This window comes from Microtus pennsylvanicus, chromosome 3 (assembly GCF_037038515.1).
Source record: "Microtus pennsylvanicus isolate mMicPen1 chromosome 3, mMicPen1.hap1, whole genome shotgun sequence".
NCBI lineage: Eukaryota > Metazoa > Chordata > Mammalia > Rodentia > Cricetidae > Microtus > Microtus pennsylvanicus.
Window position 1 is genome coordinate 42,711,130 of NC_134581.1, and position 14,880 is coordinate 42,726,009.

General features: G+C 44.7%; 1 protein-coding gene across 1 annotated transcript; it reads right to left on the reverse strand.

Annotated features, from left to right (window-relative positions):
- Window positions 1-188: 188 nt before the first annotated feature.
- On the reverse strand, window positions 189-12,613 carry LOC142845804 (glutathione S-transferase A2-like). The gene is made up of 7 exons (XM_075965168.1): window positions 12,549-12,613; window positions 10,025-10,130; window positions 5,959-6,010; window positions 5,016-5,148; window positions 3,269-3,410; window positions 1,173-1,304; window positions 189-361 (listed from the first exon to the last, which is right to left on the reverse strand). Exons 2-7 carry the CDS (start codon window positions 10,109-10,111, stop codon window positions 236-238), a joined length of 672 nt encoding a protein of 223 aa, XP_075821283.1. The 5' UTR covers window positions 10,112-10,130; window positions 12,549-12,613; the 3' UTR covers window positions 189-235.
- Window positions 12,614-14,880: the final 2,267 nt, after the last annotated feature.

Genomic DNA, 14,880 nt, shown 5'->3' on the forward strand with positions numbered 1-14,880 from the left:
TTTATATTAGTGTTCTTCTTCTTTAGTTTTTCCTCACTTTTACAAGCTTTGCTTTTATTTGTAGTGATTTTTGTTTGCCTTCTTCTTCCTCAGTGATGTCTGAAATCCCAGGTCAACAGGTTGAAGACATGAGATACACATACCATTTGTTGATAATTATTATATCACAAGAACCAGGATTCTTTATTATTTAATAACATCAGTGACTGGTGTCTGTGGACCCTAACAATGCAGCTTACTTAAAGTTGAACGACTTCCTTGCCTCTTCAATTTTTTTAATATCAGGCGGAGGCTTTCTCTGGCTGCCAGGCTGCAGGAATTTCTTCACATTGGGCAGGCTGCTGATTCTGCTCTTCAGGGCCTGTAATCCAGAAAACACAGCCTGAGAGTCAGAACTGCTCAGGTACACAGTCCAAAACACATGAGCCCCGGGAACACAACCAACTGCATCCTTGCAACAGGTCTAGTGTAGACATGAAAAGAGCGACGTATAAATGAGCTAGAAACCATAGCTCAGCATAATTTCCTTAAGAACTCCTTTGACATCCAATTGCCTTCTCTTCTGGTCCCTGGACACACACTGAAGATGTAATTTTGTCATACAGAGCACAGAGCACAGTGCCTCTCAGGTGTAAAAGCAGAGACTAGCAAAGAAGAGTGAAGACATGAAAAACTGAGTTTGAACTGGGGGCAGAAAAGATCAAAGTCTGATCAGGAATAACTCACAGTCAGTTTTCACACTGGAGATAATGATCGGGTCACAGGGGGAAGGTGAGTCGGACACATCGTGGTGGGGACCATGGAGAGGGAAGCACAGTCCTGAGAAGTGGGAGCTGAGGAAAGGGTCAGCATGACAGAGACCTGCTCAGACACTGAGTGTGCAGAGACAGGCCACATGAGATGGAAGATGAAGGCCAGAAGCAGCCTGCAAGGAACAGGGGTCCAAGGAGAGAGCTGTGGGGTCCTCTTGTCTTTCTCAATGTAAAAATATATTCTTGGGGTACCAGCCTCAAATCTCCATTTTTAAAAGTTTATCTTATTGCCTGAAACACTAATAGTGAGTGTTTAATAGCTCAGTATGGAAGCTGAAATGTGGCCCTTCAGGAGCGCACAAGCCACCATTATATTTTCAGAGCCATGAGTGTGCGGCTGCCTCTCCGAGGTGATCTCACCTTCAGCAGGGGGAAAGGGGCCAGAAGGCTGGAGTCAAGCTCTTCAACATAGAGGAGAACTTCCAGCAGGTGAATGTCCACCCTGGTCAGCCTGTTGCCAACAAGGTAGTCTTGTCCATGGCTCTTCAAGACCTGCCAAATTAAAGGAGACAGATTATGAGCATATAGGTTTGAGGTGTGGCCATTACTTCTCCCCAAGTCTCCCAAAGGAGTCTCTGACTCTTCCTGGCAGATATACAACTGCAGACACAGGCCTATGATGCAAGAGGCAGCTTGAGAATTCACGCATGTGACCTCCTCGCTAAAGCTCAGGTGACCTTTCTCTGTCATTGCACTTCCCATGGCCTTCACACCGGCACCCTATGTACATTTTCCACATGGGATAAGGGATTAGCCCCTTGCACATCATGACTCCTCCACTTAGTTTGAAATGAAAGCGCACAGGGATTTCAGGACATTCCTCTCCCTGTCCTGTCTGTTCAGTCCCGTGTACAGAGGCCTCATCTGCAGGGAACATCAGTCACCAGAGAACACCATGTGTCTGTCCTCTCCTGTGTCTGCTCTCCTTGGTTCTCTGGAATCTGAAATACACCTTGCTGAACTACAATACATCCTCCCTGCACAGCATCAGCTCTGACTCCCAACCCTCACTGCATCATGACTGACGGAGCTGAATTGTACAGAGGAAACTGAGTCAGAGTCTCAGTATCTCTGTAAGATAGACGAGCATGCCAACACCATATGGGGCTAATCTTCCTATCTGATTTTGGCTATTTATTTAACATTTATTTCAACATTTCTGGTTGTGAGAAGATTTAATAATAGAAATGTCTCAGATACAGTTGGTGACATTTACTTAAATATCCTAGCAATATAAAAATCACAGATAACCTAAAGGACAAGCACTGGCTACAGCATGAGCTACGAGTAGAAAAGAATTAAAATGCCTTGTGGTCACCTTATCACACTGTATACGTCTACAGAGAAAAAAATATAATGACCACAGTCAGAAACAAAGCCAGGCATACTGGCACACACATTTATTCCAGCACACAAGATGCTGAGGCAGGTGGATCTCTGGGAGCTTGAGGCCAGTCCACAGAAGAGTTCCAGGAGAGCCTGTGCTACGAAATAGAGAAATCCTGTTGTAAAGAAAAGGAAAAGAAGAAGGAAAGAAAAATACCAATAAACTACAAAAGGAAGCATCGAACGTTCTCAGTAGAGTTTACTGTGTTCCTGAAAATCATGATTCACACACCAGAGATGATTCAAGCTGTGAGAGCTGGACATTGCATCCTGTGAGACAGGGTCTTCACTCCAGAGGTCTCTGTGGGGACCTGATGGCTCCTAAATCCCTCACTGCTTCCACAGAGCAGAGGCAGCCGTGAGGGAACTTTCAGTGAAATATAATGGGGTCAAAGTCGGGTCTCTGAGGAATGTGTAGGATCCCTAATCCTGTAGGATCAGAGCTTTGTTCTTAGCTTTACTTGACAGAAGATCAAATCAGTCTGCAGTGTTCTTGAACATCCTCCAAAGAGAGGCCCTGACTAAGAGAAACATCACATGTACACGGACACCCCTTCATGTGTGGATGTGCATGGCTCTCCTCCCAAGCCTGCCATCTGTGACCCTAACTCCTGCAGCCCAGTGTTCCTTTATATCTCTTCATCAGCCTCCTCCTCTCCCCTGCATCACTGTCCTAGGTCAGGTTCTTCTCCTCTGTCTTTGAAGCTCTCTCCTCTTCTCCTGACAGCCAGTGGCTCTCTGGGCTCCATGTGTGATGTGACAGAATATTTTCCCATCTGTGTTTTTCTGCTGTTTGCCCTGGAATTGAAGCCCAGTGTGTCTGCAGGATCTAGGTCCATCTCTGGTGAGGCTCAGCCTTCCACAGATCAGGTCTGGTTATGACCTTGAACCCTGTTGAATGTGGACCACTAGGTTGGCGTGACCATGCAGTGCCCCTTCACAGGCCATTTTTATACAGCGTCCTGTGGGCAGGGAGCTGCAAGGGAGGCTCATGGAAGGTCAGTGAGGCAGCACCCTGTCCTTCCCAACCTCTTTCTCTTGTCCTGGGAACTCAGTGTTCCCAGACTTACTTTTTCATAGGCAGGCAAGTACCGGTTTTTGGTCTTGTCTTTTACCAAGGAGATCTTGGCTTCTCTTTCGTCTGGTGGACATATGACCACTTGCAGCATCATTTCAGTGAGATCTAAAATACCCTCTGTATACATGTCGATCCTGAAAGACAAAATTTTCCATATGGTCAAGGGTTTTCAGGGATTCATATTTTATATTTTAATCTAAATATCTGAGAAATTTACACTGAAACTGGTTGCAAATTTACTCATCTTTAACCAGTCATTATCTTTTCTCTTTAATAGATATATTAACTTTCCCTCTGGTACAGCTCTGATACACTTGTAGAATTTTTCAAACCCACACATGGCCAAACCCAAGGACAAAAAGCATCACTGATCACTGGTCCTTCTACAGATTCAGTCGTGATATACTTGGTGGCGTCCGGAAGATAGCCATCAAATTCTACAGAGAGCACTCAGTCTCTCTCTCTCTCTCTCTCTCTCTCTCTCTCTCTCTCTCTCTCTCTCTCTCTCTCTCTGTGTGTGTGTGTGTGTGTGTGTGTGTGTGTTTGTGTGTGTGTTTGTCTCTCTATATCTCTCTCTGTCTCTCTCTCTCTATCTGACGTGATTTGTTCTCAACGACTAAGCATAGATTCTCAGAGCTAACAAGCTATCTCCCAGAAAAGCTCAAAACAGAACCCTGCCTGAGCCCCAGCTGTGTCTCTGAACATCTCTCATTCTGCTCAGGGGCATCTAGGTCAGTGTTGGATGTTCTCCACCCGTTTGTCACAACAGCTCACACTGCAGGTGCATTCTGGCCTTGCAAACATTTGTCAAGATGTGCCTATTTCTTCACTCATTTCAACCACAGCACACAGACACAGAGACACATGCATCCCTTCTTCAAAACTGTATTTCACAAGGTGCTTTGGGGAGAGTTCAATGTCACACTTCCATACACTTTCGGCGTTGACCCTGCAAAGTTAGTATTCTGTGTTCCAGTGCATCTATTGCATTCTTAGACTGCTGACACCCTCCTATGTTAGCAGAGTCTGATCCTCACTCCCTCTGACCCCAATCCTGCCACTGTGGCAGCTGCTGCAGGAGGACTAATCTGCTTCCTCCTTATCCAGGGGAAGTTCGGGTATATTTCATATTACCAGAGCCAGGAACATGTGCCATGGAATCGGCTCACTAAACATTATGCAATGTTTACTCTTTACCTCTATATTGCTTCCCTCACCCCTTCATGTATGTTCATGGCTAAAATCATATGTTGTGCTCCTCTTTCATCTTTTACTGAATATCATGGCTGATTCCACCATGAGAAAATTATAAATAATGCTGCTAGGAGTATATCTGTACACACACTGTTACAGCCCAGTTTCTATTTCCCATTGACAAATCTTTTCTGGACTGGGATTCCTGGCTAGCATCATGTTTAACTTTTGATCAACAGCAATATTCCTACACAGTGGTTCAGGAGTGAAGGATTCATGGCTCCCTTATGCTCAGATCTTGGCCACCGTGTTTGCAACTCTGGCCCTGTGCTGTGCTGACAACATCATCCTTGGCTGTAGCCACACTCACCTGCATCCACCCCATGTGCCCTTCCCTCTCCTTCATGGACTCTTCCATACTTGGCCTAAGTGCTATAACCAGCCTGCTCCTAGACATAAACCCTGCCACCCTCTTGCACATTCATGGAGAGACCCAAATCCTTCCTTTGTTTCCCCTTGGGGTAATAACAGGAAATATACCATACAGGGCTCTCTCCTTCGCGTCCTTCCCATAGAGGTTGTATTTGGTGGCAATGTAGTTGAGAATGGCTCTGGTCTGTACCAGCTTCATCCCATCAATCTCCACCATGGGTATTTGCTGAAACATCAAACTCCCATCTGTGAAAGAAGAAAGGAAAAGGTCTCTGAGGTGTTCAAGTCTCACTTCTCAGGAGCACAGAACATGTATTGAAGTGTCTGATCACGCAAAGGAAAGATAAATGATTGGCTCTCAGTTTTTCAAGCTAAATCCCATTTACTTTAAGTTTCTGTTTCCTCACACATATCCTTGGGCTTTGGAGCTTCTCACATCCATCTTTATTTCCTATCCAGACACATATTATATTTCTAGTGCATGTTTTCATGTCAGTTCATGTCCCTGGATGCATATGGAAGATGAGGAGGGAAAGCAGAGGCCCCCATGAAAGCAGAACTAGTCCTTGACAATCTCATCATCGTCGTGACATTAAGGTGATGTGTGACATTTTCTTACGCAGTGAGCCACCTTGAGTTCCTCAGCCTGTTCTTGTGTGGTGATAGTGACTCATCAGTAGCTATGTTGAAAACGCTCAAGAAAATCATCCCAGCTGTTTTTCCTCCTGTGATGTAATCAATGGCCATGTACCTGTGTGGTTATTGGACCTTGTGGGTGAAACCCTGCCTGAATAAGTCAGTGAGAGGGAGCTTGAATGAAATAGCTCACTCTGATGCAGAAAGAGGGAGAAAACATTTATTCCCAAGTCCCCAGACAAATTCTTGTGGAAATCTGCATCCCACTTTTATCACTGTCTCCATTTTCAGACCCTTCAAGGAGCCCCACCACCTCCATCACATCCCTCTGCCATCCCTGACTGTTCCCACCCTTCACCCGCCAGCATCACCTTCTGGGAAACCTTCTAGTAGACACCACATAGCGACACTTGATGTTACCTTTGATTAACTTTTCCATCTCTGCCGGGGCTTCTATAAACTTCTCTTCAAACTGAAAGCAGAATAAAATAAATGCATTCTCATTAGCTCGCTCTCTATCACTGTAGAATTTTGAACTTGAGAGTGTCCTTTGTGGTAGTGTATTTGCTGAATTTGAGATTCCCAAAAGATATGAAGTGTCTGATTGTGACCTCATGGAAATTCAGATTAAACCCATCATGAAAAGGGTGCTGATTATAATAAAGCTCCTTATTCCTGTGGTGTTCCTCCACCCTGACCCACCATGTTCATTCTTCAGAGCTAAGAAGAGAGTGATCTCACTAGAGGACCAGCACTGGGAAACTGAGGCTTTGTGTTCTCAGGAAAGCCAACTCTAATGATATAGAGTAGAAGTTTCTACGTATACAAAATGGCTATTGCATAGACCCAAGATCACATGGAGTGTGTTTTCTTCAAGATTTAGTATTGGTAATTTTAAGTGTGTGTGTGTGTGTGTGTGTGTGTGTGTGTGTGTGTGTGTGTGTGGTCTTGTACATGGGAATACATCCATCTCAGAGGTTAGAGTTCATAGAGACCAGAGGTTAGAGATTCCATTAGAGATGGAGTGATGGGCATTTATTAGCTCTCATGTATGGGAGTTGGGAGAATTAGAAGGTTGTCTGCATGTGCAATAAGGACTTTAGAAGCCAAACCACTACTCTAGGCCCACAGCAAGTTGCTTACATTGCAGGGCTGTTGTTCTGTTTCTAAAAGATTTATTTTGCTTATGAAAATTATATGTTTTTCTGTGAGGGTACGCATACCCAATGACGGTCTAATCTGGCCCTTTTTCTGTTTTTTGGTTTGTTTTTTGTTTTTGTTTTTCGAGACAGTGTTTCTCTGTAGCTTTGGTGCCCGTCCCGGAACTAGCTCTTGTTGACCAGGCTGGCCTCGAACTCCCAGACATCCGCCTGCCTCTGCCTCTTGAGTGCTGGGATTAAAGGCATGTGCCACCACCGCCGGCTACTCTGGACTTTTATATGGGTTTTTGGGATCAGAACCCATGTGGCTTAATCTTTAGCCACCAGCCATCTCTACAGCCATCTAGAGTAATTTAAACCACTTTGTTCCTTTCACAGATTAAAGAAATTTTTCAGACGTGAAAGGCTGAAAATGAGCTTTAATGCTGTGTGGTGAGACACTGTGCTGACGATCCCATAACCCCACAGATTGAACTGACAGACAATGAAATGACGTCAACAACGTGCCCAGCACTCAGAGAGGTGCAGGGAGTGGTGACAGTCATCACAGAGGTGGCTGAACTGTGAGGGGCTTGATGGGTGTGAGGGGGATGATGACAATGGCAGCCCATGGTCACACTGAGCTGGAAGGTCCGAGCCAGGGTCTCTAGCGGTCTCAGCCCACTGCCTTCTCAGTCACTATGGACACAGAAGAGGAAGGCTTGTGCAGACGCCGTACCCTCTTCTCATGAGATGAATCAACAGTTCAGTGGCTTAGAACATCCCCTGAGCCACAGATCTGGTGTACATACACTAGCACCCAGCTATTCAGGTACTTAAAGAATCCTCCTGGAACATGGGATGTATTCTCTCATATTTGGTTTCTAGCCATAAATAAAGGACATTGAGCCTATAATTCACAATCCTAGAGAAGCTAAATAAGAAGGTGAATCCAAAGACAAACATATAGGCATCCTCCTGAATATTAACCTTCATCAGGCGATGAAAGGAGACAGAGACAGAGACCCACATTGGAGCACCGGACAGAAATCTCAAGGTCCAAATCAGTAGCAGAAGGAGAGAGAACACGAGCAAGAAACTCAGGATGGCAAGGGGTGCACCCACACATTGAGACAATGGGGATGTTCTATTGGGAACTCACCAAGGCCAGCTGGCCTGGGTCTGAAAAAGCATGGGATAAAACCAGACTATAGCAGACAATGAGGACTACTGAGAACTCAAGAACAATGGCAATGGGTTTTTGATCCTACTGCACGTACTGGCTTTGGGGAAGCCTAGGCAGTTTGGATGCTCACCTAACTAGACCTGGATGGAGGTGAGTGGTCCTTGGACTTCCCACAGGTTAGGGAAGCCTGATTGCACTTCGATCTGATGAGGGAGGGGGATTTGATCGGGGGCAGTAGGAAAGAAATGGGAGGCGGTGGCGGGAAGAAGGCAGAAATCTTTAATAAATAAATAAATTTAAAAAAAAAAGAAAAAAGAAAAAGAATCCTCCTGGGTGGCAATAGCGTGTCTCGGTTCTTATGCCCTCCTTCTTTCAGAAAGGATCAGCTGAAGCCCTGTTCGGTTAGGAATGGAGGTGGATTCCACAGCTGAGGGAAACACGTTGCCATGACTCTGAGGGAGGACACCAAAGCCACCTTCACAGGACACCACTTCATCCTTTAACCTTCCCATTCTGCTCCTGACTGAGGAGGACAAGATCTCAGTAGCTTCCAGGACTTCCTCTCAGAAAATACCAATTGGTGAGCCCCCCTGGAGTGAGCTGGGAAGTGTTTTTCCCAGTGACACCTCTGAATTTTCTGCTTTAAAGCTGGAAAAAAAATTAACCTCAGAATTTTGCTTCCACACTCACTTGGACCACTCTCTCACAATTTCCTGAAAGCTCACAGATGTGGGGCCACCTGAAGATGGCACCTCTGCTTTACATCCTACCTATGCCCTCCCAAACAGCCGCGCACCTAGCACTTGAAAGTCTCTACAAACTGATTACTGAGTGTGCTGGACTGTGGCAGGAGGTGTGCTTCTGTCTTCTCTGTCAGGGCTCCCATTTGTCCTGTTTATCTTTAACTTAACTCTATTGAACATCTCTTCTGTAATTTACCCTTTTCATAGTTTTTATATTATAGGAGTGCAGGCCAGAGTCGTGGGCACCCTCTGAGGCTAGAATAACAGTCAGTTGTGAGCAGCCTGTGTGGGTCCTCTGCAGGACACCATGGGATTTTGACCACTGAGCCATCACTTTAGTCTCCTGTCCACGTGAAACCATTCTTATCTTGGAAATTTATCGTTCTACTCTGTAAAACTACACACAAGATGCAAAGATCCTCCACCTGTCAATTACCAGCTCCAATAGTCCCCAGGTAATGTCCACCGGGTTCATCTCTGCCCATCTTCTCTGTGACTCTGATTTTAATGTCAGACTTGAGGTGCCAAACGTTCCATCGCAAACACTTTACCGTGAATATCCAAGTGTAAGTACTCTTTTTGAAAGAACAGTGTCAGACTTAAAATTAAAATATCATACCATAACCTGCAATAAAAAATTAGTATTGTCTAATGATCAGAATTCAAATTTATATTTCTATATCTCCTTTTCTGTAACTTTATTCAATTCAAATAAAAAAGTAACCAAATAACTATTTGATTCTCCTCTATCAAAAGCATTGTTGGGGCTGGAGAGATGGCTCAGTGGTTAAGAGCACTGGTTGCTCTTCCAGAGGTCCTGAGTTCAATTCCCAGCAACCATATTGTGGCTCACAACCATCTGTAATAAAATCTGGTGCAATCTTCTGGCATGCGGGCATACATGGAGGCAGAATGTCGTATACATAATAAATAAAAAATAAATCTCTTTTTAAAAAAGAAAAGAAAGCATCTTTTAATATGAGTGTGTTCTTTGGTACAGAGATAAGTAAAATTTTCATTTGTTCAAATCAGTCCATTTCCTTCTTAATACAAGATGACTATCATTTTTTGTGGGGTTGGTGTTCACATTTTAACAGGAAATGGGGCCTCTTCCACCAGGAGATCTACTTATGGCTTAGCCCTGCATTAAGGTCCTGGTGGTGGCTGAGCACAATGGGCATGTTCCCATATCCCCCACAGGCATGTAGCGTGTGGCCTGGTTGACAAGGGGCATACTTAGTGTAAGGGTTGACTGAGGCATAATTATAGTCCTGGCCATTTTAGTCTTGGCAGAGTCGTGGGCACCAAGACAACTACCATAACGTAAAACTATATCCAAATTTCCTGGTGTGGAGCCTCTCACCTTAGAGAAGTATTTAGACTTAGGTCTCGTTCCAGAAGAGCAAGGCACAACCTACCTCCACCCCTGCTGCAGCCAGGAGCCACCTGATGCACTCCATCCTGCCCCGGCCATTGAAGTAGTGAAGCACGGGCTTCCCAGCCATGGCTGCAACAGTGGTTTCACTGTAAATGAAAAGCAAGGAGATGAATCCTGGGGGATTACACTCTGGGATATGGTCAGTAATACAGCATTAGGAGAGGGCCGTCTGCCTTCTTTTGCAGGGGCCCAGGAAGGTCTACTGACTAATCTCTCATCCGTCAATGAGCGCCAACATGCAATTGCAACAAACAGGTCTCAGCTGGTCATGTGCCTTCAATTTGAGTCCATAGACAGAGCATCCCAGACCGTATAGATGAAGGACTGGGAGCCTGTTGAGTTTCAGAAAGCAGACCATCATGGAGGGGATGAGACAAAAACCCTCCGCAGTCTTTTGGCTCCTGGGTTGCTAAGTTCAGAAGCCTTTGATGGCCTCATGTCACCATGGCTGTGCCAAACCCTTGTTCTCCCCACAGGAGAAGGGCCCATCTCCTGGTTGCAGGTCTGTTTCCCACTGCTAGACTGGATCCTGTTATAGGGTCCAGAAGGCGGTAGTTGATGCATCAACTTCATATCACAGGGAGTCACTGCCTTTGGTGCACAGCACATAACGGGCAGTTGCTCATGTGAACTGCATGTAATCACCACAGAGTTTGCAGATGAGGAGCTGCCCCTGTTTCCATTCTACAGGAGAGATAGATGTGCAGACAGTCACGTGATGAGGAAACCCTGGCGAGTGCAGCTCAGCTCCTGCACAAGGAACCCACATACTGGGTCCTGCTACTCAGTAGGCTGTAAGTCAACATCATGGCTCATGGGCAGTGTCTTCAACTTGTGATATAATTGGACATTTCAGAGTCTGTATTTTAAAATGGACTCTGCCTGTCTGTGTGTGTGTGTGTGTGTGTGTGTGTGTGTGAGAGAGAGAGAGAGAGTGTATGTGTGTGAGAGTGTATGAATTTCTGTGTGTGTGTGTGTGTAAGTGCCCAAGGCTGAAGTGACCATGTAGGCTAGAAGAAGCATGGCCTCTCTGCCCTCAGGTCACAGCTGCTTCTCTTGGGCACCTGACAGTTTCTTACAGCACTGTATAATGCTCTGTTCTTTTTGTCTTTCTGTTGGCTTTTCTCTGTTTTTTCCGTGAACTCTCCTTTACCCTGGAATGTCCAATACTGGGACTTCACAGAGACTCTGAAATGCTGAGGCTTTCAGATTCCTCCCCATACTGCAGAACCTCTAACCTCCCGGTTTTAGAGCTGCACAGTGTCTCAGAGTCCGCTGGTCTTCTCCAGATGAGTGATGACTGCTTTGAACCTTAGCATAGGGTTGGCCGCATAACGGCTGAGCGTCAGAGTTTGGGTTTAACCTCGTTCCTCTACAGACTCATTTCTTCCTGCCATGTCTTCCTACAGAATTTTAAACTGTTTTCTGGTGTCGCACACACTTCCTCATACACACATTTGTGATCACAGGACATCAGTAGACAGCCTTCTGCTTGGTATAAGGTTTAGCCCACAGTCCTCTGATTTCTCAGAGTTCAATAGTTCAAGATTCAAACTTTTTTTTTGCATTTGCTTTCTTGGGAATACCATCTAAAAACAGATTGGTTTGTTTGTAATTAAATAATAAGGTTTGGGAGGGCTGTTTTGAGACAAAGTTTTTCTGTAGCTTTGGTCTTGTCATGAAGCTAGCTCTGGTAGACCAGGCTGGCTTTGAAATCACAGATATCCACCTGCCTATGCCTCCCTAGTGCTGGGAATAGAGGTGTACGCTGCCTGGCAATAATAAGATTGGAATAAAGTAACAAATCCTAAGTGTGAAACCTGCTAGTCTGCTATTTAAACAGAATCATCAAAGCAATCAGAATCCACAGGACACAAAAAAATAGGGTAGAAATCCAAACTGGGGAAGGAAGGGCTTTGGGAAGGAGGCCTGGGAGAGTCTGGGTGAATTCAAGTTCTCAAGTGAGAGGAATCTGCACGTTCTCTGTGAGACTGGAACACAGTTCAAGAGAAGAACGTATTGATCTCAGGTGTGTGAGCACAATCCAGGTCTACTCCTCACTGCCCCAAATCCCATGCGTTTAGATTCCCTTGTAAATACTTTAAATGCCACCCTCAGCTCAGTGACACTGGAGGAGGAGGAGGAAGAAAGGAACAGAAGAAGGGAAGAATGAAGACCAGGACAGAGAAAATTGGGAAGAAGGAATGGAGGAAGGGAGGGAGGACAGAAAGAGAGAAGGAACAGAGGAAGAGAGATAGCTTGCTACTCAACATTCAGTAACAAAATAATCCATATGAACCAGAATCAAATGCAGGTAAAGTCAATGGTACTGAGCAGTGAATAAGATAAAAGTATATATTTATGTATATGTATATATATGGAAATTACATAATAAAAGTAGCTCCTTTGTACAATTAATGCATGCTAAATAAAACATTGAAAACCTATTTTCCATTGATGTAGACATGGAACTTATTACACAGATTACAAGAGAGAGAACTGACCTAGTGAGAGTCCAGATGGCTGCTCTGCTCAGCTCCCCAACTCCTGTTCCAGATGAGAGTGGAAGCTACTTTAATCAGGTGAGCATTCTCACCAACAGGGTGGGGCCCCAGCGCCACTCCTATAGATTCACGTAGAGTTCAAGATTCCAGAGTTTCATGATAGAGTAGAAAGCTGACAAATCAGGGAGGGGCTCACAAGCCAACACCCTCTCCTGAAGATCTAAAGTCCTTCAACGTTTTCATTGGTTTAATGCTCCTGTGTCTCTAAGAAACCTCTCATGCGTTTTCCTGTGAAGAACCCTAATGAAGCACGTTGCTCAGGACAGAAGAAACAGGGGAGGGAGGACTGTGCATGAATGGTGTCACAGAGTCAAGCACAGAACCCTCAGCTATGATAAGATGCGACTTACATCTACTGAATTTGGGGAAAGTTTGTGAAGTAGCCTTAAATTACATAATTAACACATTGTCTCAACTTCAAGGCTAAGTTGAAGTTCAGGTTACAATGTCGCTGCTTACTGTATCTGATGAGAATGCTAATGTCCTATAATAGATTATTTGTCTTAACCTTTGTCCTGTTTTAATCTGGAGCAGAAGGGCAGAAAGGAATTTCACAATTCACACTCAACTTCACCTGGATAGCCATCAACACACTGTCCCAGCATGCTCTGGGTCTCTGTGCATCTGTGCATCCCTGCAGTTCCTGCTGTGGGGAAGCTGTCATGTCACCATTAGCAATGTCATTAAAAGACAGTGAGAATTAAGGTTACTTCCTGCCAAGTTCACACTCAGGGATCTTATCCACATACAAGGGCATCTATCACTGACTTCATTCACAGCCCTGCAAGTTCACTTGTGATTTTAGTTATAATCAATGGTCCATAGGTCTCGGGCTATTAATCATTATCTGCTGACCTCGGTGGCTTCAGAGATGCATGTCACTGCCTGAGTCTGCACACCCTCCAGTGTCCAGGGCTGGCCCCTTTGTATCCTGGTGTGCACTGCTAATTTCTCCTCAGCTGTAGAATCTGCTCCACTGCTCTACAAACAGCTGGCAAAGCAGCAGTGCTGTCCTCCAGGGTGATGCGCATGTGCACAGCACAGGGTCTCATGATTTATGATGAAAGATATATATATTGTCCTGGGATGCTTATCTATCATCTGTACCCATAAATAATAACCAATATATTCATGGTGTCCCTCATTTAATGAAGGTTTCTTTTATGTATTTTTAATTTCATATTCACTGTGTGACCTCTTTCCTCTACTTTATCTTTGAGGCTTGCTAAAATTTCTTCTACTTGAACCATTCTATTTGTAAGATGTTCCCCTGAGTTTTCTAATTGCATCATTAAGATTTAAAATTCTGCCTTCATTTCTGCTTGAGCTCTCTTGAATATTCTTATCTCTCTATTGAATGCATTTTTTAAATCCTGGGTTGTCTTCATTATTTCCATCAGTTTTATGTATGTGTTTTCTTGAGCATCACTGAATAATTTATTCTCTTTAAATTTATTGTGTTTTTTCTTCTCTAAACACCACCAATTCTGTGGTGAAATCCATAATTTCCGTATTAAGAATGTCTGTGATCTGGGGTTATTCTCATTGGAGAACATTTTATAGGACTGGTGTGTTTGCACGGGGAAGATGCTGCCTTCATCTTTCATATTGCTTGTATTGTTTTCCATGGGAACTGGGTGTGTGGGATTCTTTTGTTGGTTCTGTATCTGATGTGGACACAGCAGGCTGGCACAGAGCACAGAATGTGTGGGAATGGCACAGAACAGACATTGGATATGGTGTGTGAGGGATGGATCAGGGGATAGTAGATGTTTGAGTGTGGGGATCTCCACAACCACCACAGCCAGCAGAGTAAGAACCCACAGGAGGGAAGAAGGGAGTCTGACCTTGTGTAGTTTATTTGGGGCATACTTAAGCAAAGCACACTTTGGTGAAAAAATTCCTGGTGATTAGTTAATCCCCTGGGCAAATAAAGCACAAGACAAGACTACACCAAGACTCTTTGTAAAGTACAAGTGACATTATCCCTAAACATAGGTTCTATAGATTGACAAGCTCATGATATGGGTCATGTAGAGGATCTGGTATGATCTTCGTTACACAGATTGCTCAAAAGCCACCAGGCTGTTAACCTCCCTTGTTTCCCAGCCTTCTGGGTGGGAAACAGGTAATGCCTCCCTCTCTCTGAAGGGACAAGCCTGTGTGTTTGGCATTCCTGGTTCCCTAGAGCTTATCTGTGAGCACAAGGGCCTCTGTGCCTCCCACAGCTGGAAAGAGTCTGACGTGTGTGCAGATGTGCATGCTGGCCTGA

Bases quoted from the DNA above. Each gene is read 5' to 3' on its own strand.
- LOC142845804 (XM_075965168.1), bottom strand. From the start codon at position 10,111: ATGGCTGGGAAGCCCGTGCTTCACTACTTCAATGGCCGGGGCAGGATG. The intron at 6,011-10,024 runs GTAGGTTGTGCC...TTCTGCTTTCAG, and splicing joins TGGCTGCAGCAGGGGTGGAG to TTTGAAGAGAAGTTTATAGA. The intron at 1,305-3,268 runs GTAAGTCTGGGA...TTAATTTGGCAG, and splicing joins ACTTGCCTGCCTATGAAAAA to GTCTTGAAGAGCCATGGACA.